Genomic DNA, 20,984 nt, shown 5'->3' with positions numbered 1-20,984 from the left:
TTAGAATCATCCCAAAATGTATTTTGTTTCAAAGTAATAACTATGTGATTCTAGGCTATTTTGAAACTGTAAAAACAGCTGCTAGCCATGTGCTTTTTTGTCTGTGAGCAAAAATTAAGACATTCTATTTTTAGCTGATATGGGAGCGAATACATTGAAGCAGCATGTCAAACTGGGATAATATTGTAGGTTACACCGGCAAGTATAAGAATATTTGCCAGGGTATATTATTTAATTATGAATCTGATTATTTCACATGGGGAAGATGTGGGAAGCTAAAAGGCTAGCTTGCTTGATGATTTTAGCCAGCTAGCTAGCAAGCTGCTAGTCGAGTAGCCTACAGCCAACTGGCAGGCATGAAACAAGGTAATGTCAAACAAACCTAAAATGTCATTACATGTAGCTATTACTAAAATATGCAATTGGTTATTTGAAATTAGCTAACAGTGGTGATGATGTTTTCAACATGATTCTTCTTTGCTTTTACCACAAATGAGAAGACAACAAGAAAACGCTGCTATATCGCCCCCTTGTGATTGTTGCTATTCAGGGGTCTAGAAATGCATGGACCGGCGAGGGTATCATGTTACCAAAAAGGCATGTTGCTCAAGAAAATCGTACTCCACCCAAGCACACACGCACGTACATGTACGGAGTGAAGCTTGTATCGGCCTTAAGCAGGTTGAATTGAGCCTTGAGAGCTTGGGTAACATAAGACGAGAATTTGGCAGTTAGCACTTTAGCTGGTTGTCATTGTCTAACAAATATTAGTACTTCCCAGCAGGAGGGGCAATGTTGTGACAAGCTAATTGTCGATTAAGCATAAATGAGTCAGTGGGCACTGATCAGAGACAGTAGTGTTTGAATAGAGACTCACAACACATCAGTAAGACCAAATGGAATGATCTATGTATAACAACTTAACCTCATACTCATACTCCAGCTAACAATCACTGAACCTTGCTAAAAATGTTTTCAGAATACTCTAAAATCTCAGGATATAAAATTAACATGTAATAATGGCAAGAGGAAAAATAAAAATAATAACTCATGATCTTCAGCAATCCTTTAAGTGGACCACAAAAAGATCAAGTACCAAAGATGCTTAATAAGTTACAACAAACATCAAATATATAAAGATAACTTTATCCCATTACTGAACAATATGAAGATCTAATTAAATGGAACAATCTTCCCATAAATCTTACAGGTAGAATAAACCTCTTCAGAATGGCATGGCTTTCAAAGTTTTTATAGTTATTCTCGGTAAAACCAATTACCTCACCAAAGACATTCTTTTAAAAAGTATACTCGGTCATAACAGACTTTATATGGGCAAATAAAACTCATAGAATAAAAAGGTTTTACATCTTCCTAAATCTGAGGGTGGTTTTAACCTTCCAGACTTGGAATTGTATCAACTCGCCACCCAGGGCTTTTACATGCATCAAATAGTTAAAAACTCCTTAAGAGTCTATTGACGCATCCGTGTGTCAATCTAAGTAACATAATAAAAAAATCCCCCATCAAAATCCAGCAGTTTAAGCTAGAGATATATTTTTTCAATCCACCTCAGCCGCTTGTCGGCCTTTCGCATCTGTGGTGGAAGGTGGCCGAGCTACAGTGGTGTTTGTCAGGCCATGAGACTAATATGACCACTCTATGGAAATATAAGACTCTCACAAACATGAAGGTGTTCTCCTTTTTTCTCTACGTCCCCCACAAGTGTCAAGGGACTCGTCTGAAAGTAACCCATACAAATGAATGGAAGTATGGAGGTAGTTTTGTGCCAACTAAAATAAGGGGTTAAAAAACAAAAATATTTCATGAGTTTTCTTATATGTCCTAGACATAGGACAGACACTTCAAAAACGTATTCCTTGTAATTAATTTTTTTATTGTAGTTTTTGCCATTTATGAATGAATGTGTTATTCAGTGTGTTAATATGGGCTATAGTAGTAAAGGCCAAGTTCAATATTTTAACAAATAATAGTCATATATATATATATATATATATATATATATATATATATATATATATATATATATATATACAGTGGGGAGAACAAGTATTTGATACACTGCCGATTTTGCAGGTTTTCCTACTTACAAAAATCCAGAAAATCACCTTGTATGATTTTTAAGTAATTAATTTGCATTTTATTGTGTTTGCACACACTGCAGCAGGGATTTTGGCCCACTCCTCCATACAGACCTTCTCCAGATCCTTCAGGTTTCGGGGCTGTCGCTGGGCAATATGGACTTTCAGCTCCCTCCAAAAATTTTCTATTGGGTTCAGGTCTGGAGACTGGCTAGGCCACTCCAGGACCTTCAGATGCTTCTTACGGAGCCACTCCTTAGTTGCCCTGGCTGTATGTTTCGGGTCGTTGTCATGCTGGAAGACCCAGCCACGACCCATCTTCAATGCTCTTACTGAGGGAAGGAGGTTGTTGGCCAAGATCTCGCGATACATGGCCCCATCCATCCTCCCCTCAATACGGTGCAGTCGTCCTGTCCCCTTTGCAGAAAAGCATCCCCAAAGAATGATGTTTCCACCTCCATGCTTCACGGTTGGGATGGTGTTCTTGGGGTTGTACTCATCCTTCTTCTTCCTCCAAACACGGCGAGTGTAGTTTAGACCAAAAAGCTCTATTTTTGTCTCATCAGACCACATGACCTTCTCCCATTCCTCCTCTGGATCATCCAGATGGTCATTGGCAAACTTCAGACGGGCATGGACATGCGCTGGCTTGAGCAGGGGGACCTTGCGTGCGCTGCAGGATTTTAATCCATGACGGCGTAGTGAGTTACTAATGGTTTTCTTTGAGACTGTGGTCCCAGCTCTCTTCAGGTCATTGACCAGGTCCTGCCGTCTAGTTCTGGGCTGATCCCTCACCTTCCTCATGATCATTGATGCCCCACGAGGTGAGATCTTGCATGGAGCCCCAGACCGAGGGTGATTGACCGTCATCTTGAACTTCTTCCATTTTCTAATAATTGCGCCAACAGTTGTTGCCTTCTCACCAAGCTGCTTGCCTATTGTCCTGTAGCCCATCCCAGCCTTGTGCAGGTCTACAATGTTATCCCTGATGTCCTTACTCAGCTCTCTGGTCTTGGCCATTGTGGAGAGGTTGGAGTCTGTTTGATTGAGTGTGTGGACAGGTGTCTTTTATACAGGTAACGAGTTCAAACAGGTACAGTTACTTAAAAATCATACAATGTGATTTTCTGGATTTTTGTTTAAGATTCCGTCTCTCACAGTTGAAGTGTACCTATGATAAAAATTACAGACCTCTACATGCTTTGTAAGTAGGAAAACCTGCAAAATCGGCAGTGTATCAAATACAGCCGTCCTAAAATGCTAAATTAAATACCTAAATAATGAATGGTATGACCTTCTTAAAACAATTCCATATGTTAGCTTAGTAGCTTGATTTCAAATCTTTTGGACATCAGAGCAATCTTGAGGGAATCCTATTTGAGTCCGAAAAGGATATTCATATGATAGATAATATATACAAAACCTTATAGAGAGCCTATCCAACTGACAATCTCATAGAAAAAAATATAAACTTAAAAATAACTGATTTTGGCACAAGATGGAGGGAATGTTGGAACATAACTAACAAAGTTACATTTAATGAAAATGTACAGTTAATCCTGTATAAACTAATGTATAGAATTTATTACACAAGAGACAAAATTCAGAGATTCTACAGCACAATGGCAGAGTCAAGTCTTAAGTGTAAAACTAACAATAACTCAATAATCCATGCCTTCTGGGAATGCTATAAAGTCCAAACCATATGTGTGGAGTTAGAAAGTTGGATGTCAGAAGTATTACAATGTAAATGTACTTTTAATCCGTCTGTCTGCATATTTCAAGTCATGCCATATGAGGGTGCAGTGAGATACCCGATGTGTTGTACGATACTTTTCTCGTCAATCATCTTGAAAAAATGTATACTTAAAACTGGAAAATCAACCAATCCTCCATCGGTCAAATGCTTTATTATCTAAATGTTGAAAGTGTGGGCGACGGAGAGAAAGAAAATGGTGCAGTTTGAGGCCATGTGGTGGAGAGTGATGCAGGAGCTGGAGATGGGGGTGTGAGCAGGTGGGTCTGGGCAGGAGTGATGTTGTGGATGTTTGTGTGCATCTGTATGTTGTCGTTTGTATGTGTATGTTTTGTATTGTAAAAAACATACATAATAATAATAATAATAATCATAAATAATAATTTAAAAAATACCATACCTCAACAACCACTGAACCTCATACTTCAGCTAACAACTACTGAATATCGTTCCTCATACTCCAGCTAACAAATAGCGGATCTCGTTCCCCATACTCCAGCAAACAAATAGTGGATCTCGTTCCCCATACTCCAGCAAAAAAATAGTGGATCTCGTTCCCCATACTTCAGCTAACAAATAGTGAACTTCGTACCCCATACTCCAGCTAACAAATAGTGAACTTCCTTCCCCATACTCCAGCTAACAAATAGTGAACTTCGTTCCCCATACTCCAGCTAACAAATAGTGAACTTCGTACCCCATACTCCAGCTAACAAATAGTGAACTTCGTTCCCCATACTCCAGCTAACAAATAGTGAACTTCCTTCCCCATACTCCAGCTAACAAATAGTGAACTTCGTACCCCATACTCCAGCTAACAAATAATGAACTTCCTTCCCCATACTCCAGCTAACAAATAGTGAACTTCGTTCCCCATACTCCAGCTAACAAATAGTGAACTTCGTTCCCCATACTCCAGCTAACCATTGAACCTCACCTCATACTCCAGCTTGTCTATAAGCTGCTGCAGGCGGTTGACCTGGGAGCTCCAGTGGTGGTTGTCTGGCTCCACACTGACACCTTAACCAAGTAAACAGAATATCAGATCATCACTACACACAGGACTTAAAAATAACTGATCCGGGGTGAATTTCCCCAAAACATGAAGATCATCTTAACCAATAAGATCATTTTTGTCCATTGCCTACCAATGCATTTAAGATTACCTAAGTGCTAAAGGTGATCGTTATGTTTTCAGGGAACTCACCCCTGGTCAATGTGGCAAATAATTCAATTGTACAATTTCATATTTCAAAACTGCACTAAATTGATTTTCCTAAATTGCCATAGGCCTATAGGCCATATGCGTAATTGCAATCAAATACATGTTGCTACCTTTAAATTGAAACAGACCCTTCAATGAGGAATAGAATGAGGCAAAACACAGGTGTCAATGTGTACCTGTAGTGAGCATGCCAGAGTAGGGGTCTGTGGGGGAGAGACACAGGTTCTTTTGAATGCGACGGCCTGGGCGTTTGGCGATTCTCTGGAGGGAAAGATCCTCTGGCTTCTTTATCATCTTCCTGCAGTGGACACAATCATCATCATCATCATCATCATCATAATCAACAACAACATTGTTATCATCATCAACAGCAGCAGCATCCTTATCATTGTTACTAGCTAGGTTTCCATCCAATTGGCAACAGATTTTCATGCGAATATTAACAAATCTGCATAAAAACAATATGCAAATGTTCCCACAAGATATGTTTTTCCATCAAATTGACTTGTTGCGGATAAAAGGCTGTGTGTGATGATGTAGTGCACATAATAATAACTTTTGCAGTTAAATTCCCATGTACCAAATAAAAAATACAAGTTAAATGGGTTTTCAATGCATATTCAATTCTAATGATGGTTTTGTCACAACAAACGTTGCATTATATTGCGAATGTGCCCACTCTGGTCTTGACACGTGCGCTCTAGCCAACAGCTCACCGATACAGTGCGGGTAAAGCCTACATGATGAGAATATTATGGACAAAAGAGCAAGATTATTTGTATTTGTCAAACGGCAGCCAAACATTGATCATCATGTCACCAGAATAAGACCCTCAATATCTTATTGGAAAGCAGCATCTAGGTCATCACCGTGCAGTTTCAGCACCCTTTGAAGTTCATAACTTATTTAATCTGTAGTCTAAACTGAATACTTTGTTTGGGAGGACCACACAACATATCAAGATTACTTCGAAATGATGGTTCTTATATCAATATTTGCACATAAATGCGTTTCCATTGCCATTTCTCGTATAATACATTTTACAGACACAAATAAAGCCTGCCGTTGCAACCTCCAAAGCTTGCGCCATGCTTTACCAACTGAGCTACAGTTAACCAACTACTTGGTGTAGCAGTGCACAGTGAGAGAGTGATTAAGATAGATAGTCATTGCGGTGCTACTCTACCTGCCAGTGCAGCTCTGCTCATCCACGGCCTCCATAGCGCAGTCTAATGACGACTGCAGGGACTGCAGCTGGGTGTTGGTCTCTCGCAGAAGGAAACGCGTCACAAACTGGCCCAACACCGACGAGCCCTGGTACTCCTGTACAGGGAGGGGGTGAGGGGTGGAGGAAGAGTGGGAAGAAAGCTTCAATAAAACAAATACTATTCAATGGTCATTTCAATTATTAATAATAATAATCATAATAATCATAATAATAATAATAATATATACACTACTGTTCAAAAGTTTGGGGTCACTTACAAATGTCCTTGTTTTCGAAAGAAAAACAATTTTTTTGTCCATTAAAATAACATCAATTTGATCAGATATACAGTGTAGACATTGTTAATGTTGTAAATGGCTATTGTAGCTGGAAACGGCTGATTTTTTATTGTATATCTACATAGGCGTACAGAGGCCCATTATCAGCAACCATCAGTCCTGTGTTCCAATGGCACGTTGTGTTTGCTAATCCAAGTTTATCATTTTAAAAGGCTAATTGATCATTAGAAAACCCTTTTGCAATTATGTTAGCACAGCTGAAAACTGTTGTGCTGATTAAAGAAGCAATAAAACTGGCCTTCTTGAGACTAGTTGAGTATCTGGAGCATCAGCAATTGTGGGTTCGATTACAGGATCAAAATGGCCAGAAACAAATAACTTTCTTCTGAAACTCGTCAGTCTATTCTTGTTCTGAGAAATGAAGGCTATTCCATGCGAGAAATTGCCAAGAAACAGAAGATCTTGTTATGCGGAGTGGAACAGGGGAACCCAAGAGCAGACTCAGACGAGGAGACTGGGATGAAGTAACCAAGGTATTTATTGAGACACAGGGGGGAGATGGAGTGCAGGTCAGGGTAAACTGCTGGAAACCAGGTGCAGAGGCTGTGGCTGGAGTGAGGGGGGTTGAGACAGGGTGAGCAGGTCTGGAGGGGAATCCAAGGGAGTAGTAGAGTGGGGAATCCAGGACAGAGTAGCAGGATGACGAGACGTGGGACTGGAGTCAGGGACGAGAGTCAGAGCGGGCAGAATGAGCAGAGATTACGATCTGGCAGTGTGGAGGTGGCGGCAGGTCAAGGAGACACAGGATGAGCAGTAGAGGGCGTTGCAGGAGCAGATGTGACAGTACCCCCCCCCCCTCTACGGGTGCCACCTGGCGCCCGACCAGGCTTATCTGGGTGTGAGGTATAGAAATCCCGTAAGAGGGAGGGGTCCAGAATGTGACGGCGGGGCACCCAGCAGCGCTCCTCAGGCCCGTATCCCTCCCAGTCCACCAGGTACTGCCAGCCACGACCCCGACGGCGCACGTCCAGAAACCGCCGAACGGTATAGGCAGGATGGTCATCTATGAGCCGAGGGAGCTGCTGCAGGAGGAGACAGGGGACTGGAGCAGACAGGTTTAATCAGGGATACGTGGAAGGTAGGATGGATCCTGAGAGAGGTTGGGAGTTTCAGGCGCACCGTAGAGGGGTTAATGACACGGTCAATTTCAAAGGGACCAATGAAACGGGGGGAAGTTTTCTTCGATGCCACCTTCAATGGCAGGTCCTTCGATGAGAGCCATACCTTTTGACCCGGGGTGTAGACTGGAGCTGAGGCCCGGTGACGGTTGGCTTGGGACTGGGTCCTGTCGGAGGCACGAAGAAGGGCAGCCCGGGCCTTCCTCCAGGTACGGTGACAACGGCGCAGATGGTCCTGGACAGAAGGAACCTTCAACCTCAACCTCTTGGGCGGGGAACAAGGGGGGTTGGTAACCCAGAGCACACTCGAAGGGTGACATACCTGACGAGGCGTTGGTGAGGGTGTTGTGGGCATATTCAATCCAGGGTAGCTAAGCGCTCCAGGGGGAAGGGTTAGCAGAAGTCACGCAGCGTAGGGGAGTCTCCATCTCTTGGTTGGCCCGTTCGGTCTGGCCGTTGGTCTGGGGGTGATATCCAGAAGAAAGACTGACATTGATACCAAGAGCTGAACAGAAGGCTTTCCATACCTGGGAGGTAAACTGGGGTCCTCTGTCGGAAACGATGTCAGTGGGGATGCCATGCAGATGAAACACATGGGATACTAACAGGTCCGCAGTCTCCCTGGAGGACGGGAGCTTTGAGAGGGGAATGAAGTGAGCCATTTTGGAAAATGGTGAGGATGATGGAGTTACCGTTAGATTGGGGAAGGCCTGTGATGAAGTCCAGAGCTATGTGTGACCAGGGGCGACTGGGTATGGGAAGGGGGCTGAGCAGACCGGAAGTGGGTTTAGTGGAGGTTTTGTTCCGGGCACAAACCGAACAGGCTGAGACAAACTCCCGGACATCTCTCTCCATGGTGCTCCATGGTGGGCCACCAAAAGCGCTGACGCAGGAAGGCGAGGGTCCGGATCATACCAGGGTAACAGGTGAGGTGGGTAGAATGGCCCCACTGAAGAACATCAGAGCGAACACAATCTGGGACCGTTACCCGGGTCAGGCTGGTTCTGCTGAGCCTGGCGGATATGGGACTCGAACTCCCAGGTGACGGCGGCAACGATGCAGGTGGATGGCACAATGGCTTCTGGCTCGGTACCCGTGTTGTCGGTGGTGAACTGGTGAGAGAGGGCATCAGGCTTGGTATTCTTCGAACCGGGGCGATAAGTGAGTGTGAAATTGAATCTACCGTAGAAAAAGGCCCACCTGGCTTGCCAGAAGTTAAAACTTTTGGCGTCTGGATGTAGGACAGGTTTTTGTGGTCAGTCCACACGATGAAGCGGGTTACAGAGCCCTCCAGCCAGTGACGCCATTCCTCCAGAGCCAGCTTAACTGCCAGGAGTTCCCGGTTTCCAATGTCAAAATTCCTCTCTGCTGGTGAGAGCTTACGGGAAAAGAATGCACATGGGTGGACCTTCTGATCAGAGGGGGAAGGTTGAGACAGAGCAGCACCTACCCCGGTGTCAGAGGCGTCCACCTCCACGATGAACTGGAGGAAGATGGCTTGATAAGTCCTGCAGCCAGAGAATCCTGGATGTACAACATAGCCTCTTGCTCGGGACGAGAGAGGTTAAACAACCGGCTACTGGGGAGAGGAGCTCCAGGCTGGAGGTCAATGGCGCAGTCGTATGGCCGATGAGGTGGCAGCGACAGGGCGTGGTGCTTGCTGAACACAGGAGCTAGATCGTGATACTCGGGAGGAACTGATGACAGGTCCGGAGGTTCTGGAATGAACTGGGGCACAGACAAGGCAGGGGGAAGGGCAGAATGTAAACAATTAGAATGACAAAATGAACTCCAAGTGGTTACCTTTCCGGCGGTCCAGTCAATCTGTGGATTGTGTAGCTTTAACCATGGATGTCCAAGAACCAGGGGAGAGCAAGGACCGTCGATTATGTGGTAACGGATCTTTTCCTGGAGATTTCCAGAGAGACGCAGGATGACTGGGACGGTTCTCTCACAGACATGGGTGAGGAGCTGTCCATTGAGAGTGTTGGCATCGAGGGGTGAATCGAGTGGGACCATGTCCAGGCCCAACTGGGTAACGACACCTCGGTCCAGGAAGCTCTCGTCGGCGCCCGAATCGATGAGAGCAGACAGAGGAAAAGCCTGGCTCTGCCACACAATGGGCAGGCGATTTGGCTCAACAGTATATCCCCCACTGCTGCCGAGCCCCCCTCTTTTGCTGGATGCAGGGAACAAGTGGAGACAAAGTGACCAACCTGGCCACAGTATAGGCAGCTCCTAGCGCCGATTCATCGTTGCCTCTCCTCTGAGAGAGACGGGCCCGGCCGAGCTGCATGGGTACAGGATCTGGATCTGGTTGACGCCTCACAGGTCCTCAACTGGCAGCTTCATTAAATAGTTCCAGAAAAAACAAGTCTCAACGTCAACAGTGAAGAGGCGACTCCGGGATGCTGACCTTCTAGGCAGAGATGCAAAGAAAAAGCCATATCTCAGACTGGGCAATAAAAAGAAAAGATTAAGATGGGCTGTCTGAGATATGGCTTTTTCTTTGCAACTCTGCCTAGAAGGTCAGCATCCCGGAGTCGCCTCTTCACTGTTGACGTTGAGACTGGTGTTTTGCGGGTACTATTTAATGAAGCTGCCAGTTGAGTACCTGTGAGGTGTCTGTTTCTCAAACTAGACACTAATGCATTTGTCCTCTTGCTCAGTTGTGCACCGGGCCTCCCACTCCTCTTTCTATTCTGGTTAGAGCCAGTTTGCGCTGTTCTGTGAAGGGAGTAGTACACAGCATTGTACAAGATCTTCAGTTTCTTGGGAATTTCTCGCATGGAATAGCCATCATTTCTCAGAACAAGAATAGACTGACAAGTTTCAGAATAAAGTTATTTGTTTCTGGCCATTTTGAGCCTGTAATCGAACCCACAATTGCTGATGCTCCATATACTCAACAAGAAGGCCAGTTTTATTGCTTCTTTAATCAGCACAACAGTTTTCAGCTGTGCTAACATTATTGCAAAAGGGTTTTCTAATGATCAATTAGCCTTTTAAAATGATAAACTTGGATTTGCAAACACAAAGTGCCATTGGAACACAGGACTGATGCTTGCTGATAATGGGCCTCTGTACGCCTATGTAGATTTAAAAAATCAGCCGTTTCCAGCTGCAGTAGCCATTTACAACATTAACAATGTCTACCCTGTATTTCTGATCAATTTTATGTTATTTTAATGGACAAAAAAATTGCTTTTCTTTCGAAAACAAGGACATTTGTAAGTGACCCCAAACTTTTGAACGGTAGTGTACATTCTTCTTTGCAGATTTTCTCAAGCTCTGTCAGGTTGGATGGGGAGCGTCACTGCACAGCTTTTTTCAGGTCTCTCCAGAGATCGTGTTCAAGTCTGGGCTCTGTCTGGACCACTCAAGGACATTCTGAGACTTGTCCCGAAGCCACTCCTGCGTTGTCTTGGCTTAGTGCTTAGGGTCGTTGTCCTGTTGGAAGGTGAACCTTCGCCCCAGTCTGAGGTCCTGAGCACTCTGGAGCAGGTTTTCATCAAGGTTCTCTTTGTACTTTGCTCTGTTCATCTTTCCCTCGATCCTGACTAGTCTCCCAGTCCCTGCCGTTGAAAAACATCCCCAGAGTATGATGCTGCCACCACCATGCTTTTCCGTGGGGATGGTGCAAGGTTTCCTCCAGACGTGATGCTTGGCCTTCAGGCCAAAGAGTTCAATCTTAGTTTCATCAGACCAGAGAATCTTGTTTCTCATGGTCTGAGAGTCCTTTAGGTGCTGTCGTGACGTGACTTCTTTTAATGTAGGTCTGTAATTTATCGAATCACCTAACTATGTTTAATTGTCACTCGATTACATTAATCATGTAACAATTAACTCATTATGAATTTGGGGCACCACGGAAGAAGTTGTTTAACGAGTTACCATCTCCCGAATTAAACTGTTAGACGATATGTATGTTATATATCGATAAAAGTCACTTATTAAATAATTACCTCTTATCAGTCTCATTCTGAACATCGCATAATCCTTGAACCTGCAAGAACACTCACCTTATTGATGAATCAGCAATACACAAATACTATCTAACTAAATAATATACAATACAAACACAGACACACATAGGTTGTTGATTATTATCATAATACAATGAAAACAGGTCCCTAGTGGACTGGACTAACAATGGCATGAATGCTTGGGTAGAAGAAGGGTCAGAGTGGAAGGGAGAGATAGATTCAAACTATTGTGGTTACTTTGGATACTATGCTCACCGATATACAAATGCTTAAAACCCCACTAAACGCTCAGTCGGATTAGAAATGCAACATGTATTTACGTGTTGCTGTCGTTGATAGTTGAGCTGATGATGTAGGACTCTGGTATGCCCACCAGAGATCCCAATGTCCTTGGTAGAGTTTCTGGTCGTAGTGGGGGTTAGAATGGATCCTTCAGATGTACCAGTGGTTCTCTTTACATTTTTGTCATTTAGCAGACGCTCTTATCCAGAGCGACTTACAGTTAGTGAGTGCATACATTATCTTTTCCCCCCGTGGGAATCGAACCCACAACCCTGGCGTTGCAAACGCCATGCTCTACCAACTGAGCTACATCCCTGCCGGCCATTGTCTTAGAGGGATTGTCCTCTCCTCTCGTGTCTTTAGTGAAAGTTCTCTAGACGACTATACATGCCAGCTGCAGACTGAAATGATAAGGTCTAGTGCATTGTCTTCTTCTTCACCTCGTGTAGAGGTTGAGAGTTTCAGAGTTTCTCCATTTCAAACGTGTGGACTAACGTCTCACGTTTTCTGGTCTTTCTGGTCTAACCATTTTGTAACGTGTAGCTTCAGCTTCACGCTTCTTGGTCTTGTAGAAATTCAACCATTTGCAACATCCGGCTTATACCGTAGTATGCTTGGTCTTCCTTTGGTAATGGAGTTGTAATTTTAAACCATTTTGTAACGTTTAGCTCAAGCCTCACGTCTGCTGGTCTTGTAGAGTGTCAACCATTTTAAGCCATGGGCTTCCTGGTCTGAGGTGAATTTCGTCACGAGGCTTTTTATGCACTCGGGGTAAAAGGGGCATTCCATCATGTTTGTGCTCATCTGGGCGTGGACACTGACTGAGAACAAATCAATATGGAAAACAATAATCTCATCTAGAATGATAAAATCACATTGTTATCTTCACAAAAGTGTTATTATCCTTAATCATTTGTTTTATACAACAATTAGATGCAAATCTCATAACTGGGAAGTGTACACCCCCAGAGATACAGTTATGTTGTTCCACCGTCTTTAATGACATCACAACATAGTAACGAATTCGACATGATTGTTCTTTAAGTCCCCACCAACCATTTCCCACATTATTTTACAGTGGGGAAAAAAATTATTTAGTCAGCCACCAATTGTGCAAGTTCTCCCACTTAAAAAGATGAGAGAGGCCTGTCATTTTCATCATAGGTACACGTCAACTATGACAGACAAATTGAGATTTTTTTTCTCCAGAAAATCACATTGTAGGGTTTTTAATTAATTACTTTGCAAATTATGGTGGAAAATAAGTATTTGGTCACCTACAAACAAGCAAGATTTCTGGCTCTCACAGACCTGTAACAACTTCTTTAAGAGGCTCCTCTGTCCTCCACTCGTTACCTGTATTAATGGCACCTGTTTGAACTTGTTATCAGTATAAAAGACACCTGTCCACAACCTCAAACAGTCACACTCCAAACTCCACTATGGCCAAGACCAAAGAGCTGTCAAAGGACACCAGAAACAAAATTGTAGACCTGCACCAGGCTGGGAAGACTGAATCTGCAATAGGTAAGCAGCTTGGTTTGAAGAAATCAACTGTGGGAGCAATTATTAGGAAATGGAAGACATACAAGACCACTGATAATCTCCCTCGATCTGGGGCTCCACGCAAGATCTCACCCCGTGGGGTCAAAATGATCACAAGAACGGTGAGCAAAAATCCCAGAACCACACGGGGGGACCTAGTGAATGACCTGCAGAGAGCTGGGACCAAAGTAACAAAGCCTACCATCAGTAACACACTACGCCACCAGGGACTCAAATCCTGCAGTGCCAGACGTGTCCCCCTGCTTAAGCCAGTACATGTCCAGGCCCGTCTGAAGTTTGCTAGAGTGTATTTGGATGATCCAGAAGAGGATTGGGAGAATGTCAGATGAAACCAAAATATAACTTTTTGGTAAAAACTCAACTCGTCGTGTTTGGAGGACAAAGAATGCTGAGTTGCATCCAAAGAACACCATACCTACTGTGAAGCATGGGGGTGGAAACATCATGCTTTGGGGCTGTTTTTCTGCAAAGGGACCAGGACGACTGATCCGTGTAAAGGAAAGAATGAATGGGGCCATGTATCGTGAGATTTTGAGTGAAAACCTCCTTCCATCAGCAAGGGCATTGAAGATGAAACGTGGCTGGGTCTTTCAGCATGACAATGATTCCAAACACACCGCCCGGGCAACGAAGGAGTGGCTTCGTAAGAAGCATTTCAAGGTCCTGGAGTGGCCTAGCCAGCCTCCAGATCTCAACCCCATAGAAAATCTTTGGAGGGAGTTGAAAGTCTGTGTTGCCCAGCGACAGCCCCAAAACATCACTGCTCTAGAGGAAATCTGCGTGGAGGAATGGGCCAAAATACCAGCAACAGTGTGTGAAAACCTTGTGAAGACTTACAGAAAACGTTTGACCTGTGTCATTGCCAACAAAGGGTATATAACAAAGTATTGAGAAACTTTTGTTATTGACCAAATACTTATTTTCCACCATAATTTGCAAATAAATTCATAAAAAATCCTACAATGTGATTTTCTGGATTTTTTTTCCTCATTTTGTCTGTCATAGTTGACGTGTACCTATGATGAAAATTACAGGAAAAAAAGTATTTAGTCAGCCACCAATTGTGCAAGTTCTCCCACTTAAAAAGATGAGAGAGGCCTGTAATTTTCATCATAGGTACACGTCAACTACTAAGTAAATAAGGCATATAAAACAATTTATAGAGTGTTGAAAGTTTCCAAGAGCACAGTGATCTCCACCATTGGGAAATGGATAAAATATGGAATGACCCAGACTCTGCCTAGAGCTGGCCGTCCGACCACTCTGAAAGATCTACAGAGATGGGAGAACCTGCCAGAAGGACAACAGTCTCTAGAGCTCTTCACCAATCTGGGCTTTATGGGAGAGTGGCCATACAGAAGCCACTCCTGAGGAAAAGGCACATTATAGCAAACCTGGGGTTTGCAAAAATGCATGTGAAAGACTCTGAGCATAAGGCAAACGATTCTGTGGTCAAATGTAACTGTTTGGCCTGTATGCAAAGCCCTATGTCTGGAGAAAACCAGGCACAGCTCATCACCCGTCTAACACCATCCCTACCGTGAAGCAGGGTGGTGGCAGCTTCATGCTATGGGGATGCTTTTCAGCAGCAGGGACTGGGAGACTGGTAAGGATAGAGGGAACAATGAATGGAGCCAAATACAGGCAAAACCTTAATGAGAACCTGCTTCAGAGTGCAAATTACCTTAGACTGGGGCGAAGATTTACGTTCCAACAGGACAATGACCCCAAGCATACAGCCAAAGCAATGCTGAAATGGCTTCAGAACAATAATGTGAAAGTCCTTGAGTGGCCCAGTCAAAGCCCAGACTTGAATCCCATTGAAAATCTGTGGAAAGATTTGAAGATTGCTGTTCACCGCGGCTCCCCATCTAACCAGATGTGCAAAGCTGATACAGACATACCCAAGACGACTCAAAGATGTAATCGCCGCCAAAGGTGCTTCTACAAAGTATTGACCCAGGGTGTGAATACTTATGTAAATGAGATATTTCTGTTTTTCATTTTCAATACATTTGCAAACATTTCTCAAAACATGTTTTCACTTTGTCATTATGGGGTATTGTGTGTAGATGGGTGAGGAAAACAATCTATTTAATCAATTTTGAATTCAGGCTGTAACACAACAAAATGTGGAATAAGTCAAGGGGTATGCATACTTTCGAAAGGCACTGTGTATACATATATATACTGTATACAGTGAGGGAAAAAAGTATTTGATCCCCTGCTGATTTTGTACGTTTGCCCACTGACAAAGAAATTATCAGTCTATAATTTTAATGGTAGGTTTATTTGAACAGTGAGAGACAGAATAACAACAAAATAATCCAGGAAAACGCATGTCAAAAATGTTATAAATTGATTTGCATTTTAATGAGGGAAATAAGTACAGTGGGGATAAAAAGTATTTAGTCAGCCACCAATTGTGCAAGTTCTCCCACTTAAAAAGATGAGAGAGGCCTGTAATTTTCATCATAGGTACACGTCAACTATGACAGACAAATTGAGGGAAAAAAATCCAGAAAATCACATTGTAGGATTTTTTATGAATTTATTTGCAAATTATGGTGGAAAATAAGTATTTGGTCACCTACAAACAAGCAAGATTTCTGTCTCTCACAGACCTGTAACTTCTTCTTTAAGAGGCACAAATGTTATACATTGATTTGCATTTTTATAAGGAAAATTAGTATTTGACCCCCTCTCAATCAGAAAGATTTTTCTGGCTCCCAGGTGTCTTTTATACAGGTAACGAGCTGAGATTAGGAGCACAATCTTAAAGGGAGTGCTCCTAATCTCAGTTTGTTACATGTATAAAAGACACCTGTCCACAGAAGCAATCAATCAATCAGATTCCAAACTCTCCACCATGGACAAGACCAAAGAGCTCTCCAAGGATGTCAGGGACAAGATTGTAGACCTACACAAGGCTGGAATGGGCTACAAGACCATCGCCAAGCAGCTTGGTGAGAAGGCCTGGGGCTCCATGCAAGATCCCACCTCGTAGAGTTGCAATGATCATGAGAATGGTGAGGAATCAGCCCAGAACTACACGGGAGGATCTTGTCAATGATCTCAAGGCAGCTGGGACCATAGTCACCAAGAAAACAATTGGTAACACACTACGCCGTGAAGGACTGAAATCCTGCAGCACCCGAAAGGTCCCCCTGCTCAAGAAAGCACATATACAGGGCCGTCTGAAGTTTGCCAATGAACATCTGAATGATTCAGAGGAGAACTGGGTGAAAGTGTTGTGGTCAGATGAGACCAAAATGGAGCTCTTTGGCATCAACTCAACTCGCCGTGTTTGGAGGAGGAGGAATGCTGCATATGTCCCCAAGAACACCATCCCCACCGTCAAACATGGAGGTGGAAACATTATGCGTTGGGGGTGTTTTTCTGCTAAGGGGACAGGACAACTTCACCGCATCAAAGGGACGATGGACGGGGCCATGTACCGTCAAATCTTGGGTGAGAACCTCCTTCCCTCAGCCAGGGCATTGAAAATGGGTCGTGGATGGGTGTTCCAGCATGACAATGACCCAAAACACACGGCCAAGGCAACAAAGGAGTGGCTCAAGAAGAAGCACATTAAGGTCCTGGAGTAGCCAAGCCAGTCTCCAGACCTTAATCCCATAGAAAATCTGTGGAGGGAGCTGAAGGTTCGAGTTGCCAAACGTCAGCCTCAAAACCTTAATGACTTGGAGAAGATCTGCAAAGAGGAGTGGGACAAAAATCCCTCCTGAGATGTGTGCAAACCTGGTGGCCAACTACAAGAAACGTCTGACCTCTGTGATTGCCAACAAGGGTTTTGCCACCAAGTACTAAGTCATGTTTTGCAGAGGGGTCAAATACTTATTTCCCTCATTAAAATGCAAATCAGTTTATAACATTTTTTACATGCATTTTTCTGGATTTTTTTGTTGTTATTCTGTCTCTCACTGTTCAAATAAACCTACCATTAAAATTATAGACTGATCATTTCTTTGTCAGTGGGCAAACGTACAAAATCAGCAGGGGATCAAATACTTTTTTCCCTCACTGTATATATATACAGATGTAGGATCTTATTTGAGACAGTTTGCTACATGTGTCATTTGTAATGGTGTGTGACAAGTAACATTGTAAAAATATTGTTCATTATACATTTATGTTTTGTATCACTTCACTAGCTGAGAAAGCCTGCTGTGTTCTCACTGATCTCTGTATGATTCTATCTGTTTTATTTTTGTAGGTACTGAAAATGCCCCATGGCGCTATGAAATGGAGTTATCGAAATTGAGTGTGCAGTGCCTTGAAGGTGTGCTGTGTTTTTAAAAAATGCAACCTATGGAAGCAGTTTATTGTATCTCTTCCTTCCATATTCTCCTATTTTTTTATTTCTCCCTCCCAGCATACTGTACAATTCAGGAGTAAGGAAGAATATTCATTTTAATACTTCCTCTCCATTTCTCTTCTTGACAGAAAATCTGCATTGCAGATTTTCTGTTGAAAATAGGTGATTTATTATTTTTATATTTTTATCTCAGCACTCCACTGAAATAAATAAAATAATTCTACAGTAATCAATTGTAACTCCTCATGGATAAAATACATGCTGCTCTTTCTATAAGATCTGTAAAATACATTTTGAGTCTTCGAATAGGATTGCTGATATAGCACCAGTTTTGCCTTTTAGATCATACTGAATACGATTGTATGGACAGGCGGGACCTGATTCTAAATCAGCATTCCTACTCTGAGATGCTTTTTGAATATGGGACCAGCGCTGTGGAAAGCTAATTTGAATTTGATTGAATGTTATCAACAACATGGCTGTAGAAACACACAGATTTTCACCCCCACTTTAGTGTTCCAAGAAGAGACAGATTAACACAACTAGTACTGAGATATAAAGAGGAGTGTTGATAGGGGTTGTCCTCAAGCCAGTCAAGCTAGGACTGGGGGAAGGCAAAGTTGATCCCAGTACAGCCCTTAAGGCAATAACTTCTCCTTGCGGTGAATCAAAACCGATGTTGGGCAGATTAATGACAGAATGGAAAAGGAGAAGGGGGACTGTGTGAGAGAGAGAGGGGGAAGATAGGGAGGGTGGGAGAAAGAAATGGCTACATAGAGAGATAGATGGGGAAAGGTAGAGGTAGGGAGGGTGAAAGAGATAGGGAGAGAGATTGCCAAACTGAGCAATCGGTGGAGAAGGGCCTTGGTCAGGGAGTTGACCAAGAACCCGATGGTCACTCTGACAGAGCTCCAGAGTTCCTCTGTGGAGATGGGAGAACCTTCCACTCCGGTGGAGGGAGAAAGAGGTAGATAGATAGAGAGGGAGAGAAAGACAGAGATGATAAACAGCTTTGTAGCTCTGGTGCAGTTCTACTATCTAGAGTCTGTTTGACGTCAGACAGTAGGAGTGCTGGGGGGTTCATGTCAGCACTGGTTATTGTCACATCATCCCTCCGTTCACAGATGAGATCACAATCTTTATCTGGTGTGTGTGTGTGTGTATATGTGTGTGTGTGTGTGTGTGTGCGTGTGTTGTTATCATGTTACGTTACAGCCTTATTCTAAAATGGATGAAATAAAACATAAATCTATACACAATACCCCATAATGACAAAGCAAAAACAGGTTTTCTGAAATGTTTGCAAATGTATTAAAAATTAAAACAGAAATAGCTTATTTACATAAGTATTCAGACCCTTTGCTAAGAGACTCGAAATTGAGCTCAGTTTCTACAACTTGATTGAAGTCCACCTGTGGTAAATTCAATTGAATGGAAATGATTTGGAAAGGCACACACCTGTCTAAAGTGTATTCGGAAAGTATTCAGACTCCTTGACAATGCATATCAAAGCAAAAACCAAGCCATGAGGTCGAAGGAATTGTCCGTAGAGCTCCGAGACAGGATTGTGTCGAGGCAAGATCTGGGAGAAGGGTAACAAAAAATGTCTGCAGCATTGAAGGTCCCCAAGAACACAGTGGCCTCCATCCTACTTAAATGGAAGAAGTTTGGAACCACCAAACTCTTCTTAGAGCTGGACGCCCGGCCAAACTGAGCAATCGGTGGAGAAGGGCCTTGGTCAGGGAGATGACCAAGAACCCGATGGTCACTCTGACAGAGCTCCAGAGTTCCTCTGTGGAGATGGGAGAACCTTCCAGAAGCACAACCATCTCTGCAGCACTCCACCAATCAGGCCTTTATGGTAGAGTGGCCTGACGGAAGCCACTCCTCAGTAAAATACACATGACAGCCAACTTGGAGTTTGCCAAAAGCCACCTAAAGGACTCTCAGACCTTGAGAAACAAGATTCTCTGGTCTGATGAAACCAAGATTGAACTCTTTGGCTTGAATGCCAAGCGTCACGTCTGGAGGAAACCTGGCACCATCCCTATTGTGAATCATGGTGGTGGCAGGAACTGGGAGACTCGTCAGGATCGAGGGAAAGATGAACGGAGCAAAGTACAGAGAGATCCTTGATTAAAACCTGCTCCAGAGCACTTAGGACCTCAGACTGGGGCGGAAGTTGACCTTCCAACAGGACAACGACCCTAAGCACACAGCCAAGACAACGCAGGAGTGGCTTCGAAACAAATCTCTGAATGTCATTGAGTGGCCAGCCAGAGCCCAGACTTGAATCCGATCGAACATCTCTGGGTGCACGTTTTGGTTTTTGCCATAGAACTACACAGCTGATTCAAATAAGCAACTCATCATCAAGCTTTGATTATTTGAATCAGCTGTGTAGTGCTAGGGCAAAAACCAAAACCAAAACCCAGGGGGGGCCCCAGGACTGAGTTTGGGAAACCCTGCCCTAACTCACCCATACACACTGCTGTGTCACTATAGCAGCAATACCGACACAAATAGCACAGTGGGGATGGGGAGACACAGCATAGCATGGACCAATCAATAATGTTACATCTGCATCTGTCCACACAAGTTGCCTAAATCTTTTCACAGCACAGTCCGCTTATAATTTAATGTGTTTTTGAAATTGAAGAAAAATAAAGATTAGCCTGATCCCAACATCAAGGATCAAGTGTACGCAGTGGTACTGATTAAGTCTTATGATCTGAACACTGTGCTTATTAAAGCAATAATTTCACTAAGCTCATCCAGGGCTCCAGTCTGCCTCCGTATGAGCTATGAGCAGAAATCCTGTATAGATTGCACCAAATTAACACCGTTCTGCTTCATGTCTTAAAAATAGTATTACCAATTCTCTTTTTAGTTTGTTTCTTCACAAACAAGCATGATTATTTGAAGTGATGTCTAGTTTTGGGAAGCAATGCCCAGGCAGCACAGGAGGCTGGTGAGGGGAAGACGGCTCATAATAATGGCTGGAATGGAGTAAATGGAGTGGTATCAAACACATGGAAACCATGGAA

The 20,984-nt window shown here is 43.4% G+C and overlaps 1 protein-coding gene across 1 annotated transcript in view; it reads right to left on the bottom strand.

Moving 5' to 3' along the window:
* The window catches only part of LOC311147781 (N-terminal EF-hand calcium-binding protein 1-like), a 56,593-nt gene that overhangs the window by 4,301 nt on the left and 31,308 nt on the right, over positions 1-20,984 (bottom strand). The window contains exons 6-8 of the mRNA XM_084184558.1: positions 6,270-6,406; positions 5,260-5,381; positions 4,796-4,878 (exon numbers count right to left, since the gene is read on the bottom strand). Coding sequence (XP_084040684.1) covers positions 4,796-4,878; positions 5,260-5,381; positions 6,270-6,406 — 342 coding nt within the window. The remainder of the gene's footprint in view (positions 1-4,795; positions 4,879-5,259; positions 5,382-6,269; positions 6,407-20,984) is intronic.

This window comes from Coregonus lavaretus (assembly GCF_964263955.1).
Source record: "Coregonus lavaretus genome assembly, chromosome: 20".
In the NCBI taxonomy this organism is placed as follows: domain Eukaryota; kingdom Metazoa; phylum Chordata; class Actinopteri; order Salmoniformes; family Salmonidae; genus Coregonus; species Coregonus lavaretus.
This window is presented reverse-complemented; position numbering and strand designations above follow the sequence as displayed.